We start from the raw sequence: 3,054 nt of genomic DNA, 5'->3' as shown, positions 1-3,054 counted from the left end.
CATCATCAAGTAAGTTCTACAAAGTTCTAGAATGCAACGCTCCCTGGGTAACCCCACCCCTTTTGAATAATAACAGAAGCTACAGTGGCCTTCAAGGACAAGAACAATTCTAAATTTTAAACAATGCACCCGATGACATTCCAACTATGACACTTTCAAGATGGCGGTGACAAGGACTTGGTCCAAAATATGCAGAAATATGGACATATATGAGACCCTTTCTAAGGGAAAAAATAATAATTCAGCTAGCTTTTTTCAGCTATTATGCACTAAATTAAATGTACTTATGGATATTATAATTACTTTCTACAAAATCTGCTAGGAAATAAAACCCAAAATTCTACACACTGCAGCTTTAAGGTTTTTGAGCATTGGAGGAAAAATATTTATATTCTTTACTCCAGTAGAAATAACATTATAATACTCCACTACAAGTAAAAACACTGAACAAATAGTTTAAGACATTTTAAAATCAATGGAATTTATTTTATTTGATAATTTTGCCAGAAATAGACAAATATGCTCATTTTTAATGAACATTTGATTATCCATTATTACTATTTGCAACAACGCAAAACAATGTACCGTTAAAGGAATACTTCACCCATACGGAACTGGCGTTATATCATTATAAAATCACTATTATATTATAATGAATGAGGTTTTTCTTCCCTCAGTCTTTCCTCAGGCATCCTTTGGCCCAGCTGTCCTGTTAATCCTAACCCTTACATTTTACCATGTGTGATGTCACACTAGTAAAATGTAAGGGTTAAGACAGTGAGACTATAAAACACTCTTTCCGCCTTTTCTCAGGCTAGGATGAACCGATTTCTAAAATGTTTGCACATTTATACTACATAGGATCTCAGAGTTCAATACACCTTCATATTCCCACCGGTGAAGTAGGCCTAGGTCTTTAAGGTGAGTGTTATTAGCCAAAAGAAAAAGTGAAAGTGTTAATAGAGCAGTTATACGCTCACTGTCGGTGTCAACATGTGAAGTGGCATTACGTCATAATAAGAGAGGGGGGGGGGGGCGCTTCCAATATTAAACACTGTCCCGACCCGGCAGCTAACACCGGCCCTGCAAGCTAATCGGACCAACACATTGAGAACAATAACCCACACGCGAATATAACACACACACACACCTAACGACTGACATCACGTCATATCACACCGATTCCGTCACGTTTAATCCAATCTGTTCGTCTAGGTAATAATGTCGTAATAAATCCCTTCGCTTGTCATGTTGTTGTGTAGCGATAGACTAGTAAACACCAAGCGGCTAGCTAAAACTCGGCTAACGCGGCTAGCTTAGCTTAGCGCGACACGTAGAATGCACACAATTGACACACACACACGAATTAGCAAACAGGAAAGATTTTGGCGGGTGATTTAGGGGTATTTGAGACGTACTTTTTAGTCATGTGCATCCCCCTCTTGATCCAGAGTCTCCTTAGCAGAGAGAAGTCGCTTGGTTTTGACAGGCCAAACACGATACACGGCTGAAAAACAACAAAACACGGCAACCTCTGCGCTTCATTCGCCCCGAGCCGGCTAAGGGCTGAACACGTGACATGGGCGGGCATCGATTAAAAAGGCTATTTCCACATATTACAAACAATAAAAATGTGTATTCAACGCTTTTTTGCGTCATTTTATATCAAACCCCACGATTAGGGATAATTAAATGTGAATGTATTTGCGTTTTAACAGTAAGCACCGCACCGCTTGGCTAACCCTAGTAGCTCAAACAAGCGCACCACTAGCAAACCCCGCCTCCGGATTTTGTCTTAGAAGCTGATTGGATGAAAACTTCTGTCAGTCATCTCTAGGCCTTTTCTCATTGGTTGGCTGTCATGTCAATCATTACTCAGACGGGCGGTTCTGTCCCCACAGAGGTCACGTAAGGAAAATCAGCAGATGTTTATGTAGATTATAAAATAAAATAAAAAAATATTCTAACACATTTGAGAGGAAGTAAATTATGTTATACTCCCCAAAAACAGCAGTATAATAATATGTTATATTTTATCGCATATTTTTATATATTTTTTTATTAATATTTTGTTTAATTTATTCTATTTTTTTTATCTTATGTATATCTTGTATAGTTAATTCTATACATCTAATACATGATGCACACACATTATTATTTTTTTTTTTCTTGTTATGACTTTATTATTACGACTTTACCTATGTCTATCCATCTATCTATCTATCTATCTATCTATCTATCTATCTATCTATCTATCTATCTATCTATCTATCTATCTATCCATCAATCTATCCATCCATCTATCTATCTATCTATCTATCTATCTATCTATCTATCTATCTATCTATCTATCTATCCATCAATCTATCCATCCATCCATCTATCTATCTATCTATCTATCTATCCATCTATCTATCCATCCATCCATCTATCTATCCATCCATCCATCTATCTATCTATCCATCTATCTATCCATCCATCCATCCATCCATCTATCTATCTATCTATCTATCTATCTATCTATCCATCCATCCATCTATCTATCCATCCATCTATCTATCTATCCATCCATCTATCTATCTATCTATCCATCCATCTATCTATCTATCTATCCATCCATCTATCCATCTATCTATCTATCTATATATCTATCCATCTATCTATCTATAATTCGCTGTTATTTCAGTCACCCTTATAAAAAAAAATCTAACCCTAAAAGTCAAAGAAACAAACCATTCTAAAACACTTAAAAAATATGATTTTTCAAGGTGCTTCGAGGAACTTTTAAATATTTCTGAAACAGTCTCATTTTTCCTCTGATGATCATAAATTACATGTAACAGCAAACGAGACCATCAGTGCAAAGAAAGAATGCTGTTTTTATATAGTTTTTCTTAATGCCTTTTGTCATGGGTATACGCTCACCCAGGAACAACAGCTGGCGTGGTAAAAACACTACCGCTATTGTCCAAAGGGGGGCGCTAGAATTAACACAAAAACTGAAGGTTCCTCGGAGCACCTTTACGTAAATAATATCCTCTCTATTTAACTGAT

At 36.3% G+C, this 3,054-nt stretch overlaps 1 protein-coding gene across 1 annotated transcript in view; it reads right to left on the bottom strand.

The window, feature by feature from the left end:
- Window positions 1-1,521, bottom strand: part of LOC307262964 (ataxin-2-like protein) — a gene marked incomplete at its 3' end in the record, with an annotated part of 16,136 nt that extends 14,615 nt beyond the window's left edge. Inside the window, 1 exon segment of the mRNA XM_080043985.1 lies at window positions 1,419-1,521. Coding sequence (XP_079900111.1) covers window positions 1,419-1,435 — 17 coding nt within the window. The 5' untranslated portion in view covers window positions 1,436-1,521.
- Window positions 1,522-3,054: the final 1,533 nt, after the last annotated feature.

This window comes from Ammodytes marinus (genome assembly GCF_949987685.1).
Source record: "Ammodytes marinus genome assembly, chromosome: 16".
Lineage (NCBI taxonomy): Eukaryota > Metazoa > Chordata > Actinopteri > Uranoscopiformes > Ammodytidae > Ammodytes > Ammodytes marinus.
This window is presented reverse-complemented; position numbering and strand designations above follow the sequence as displayed.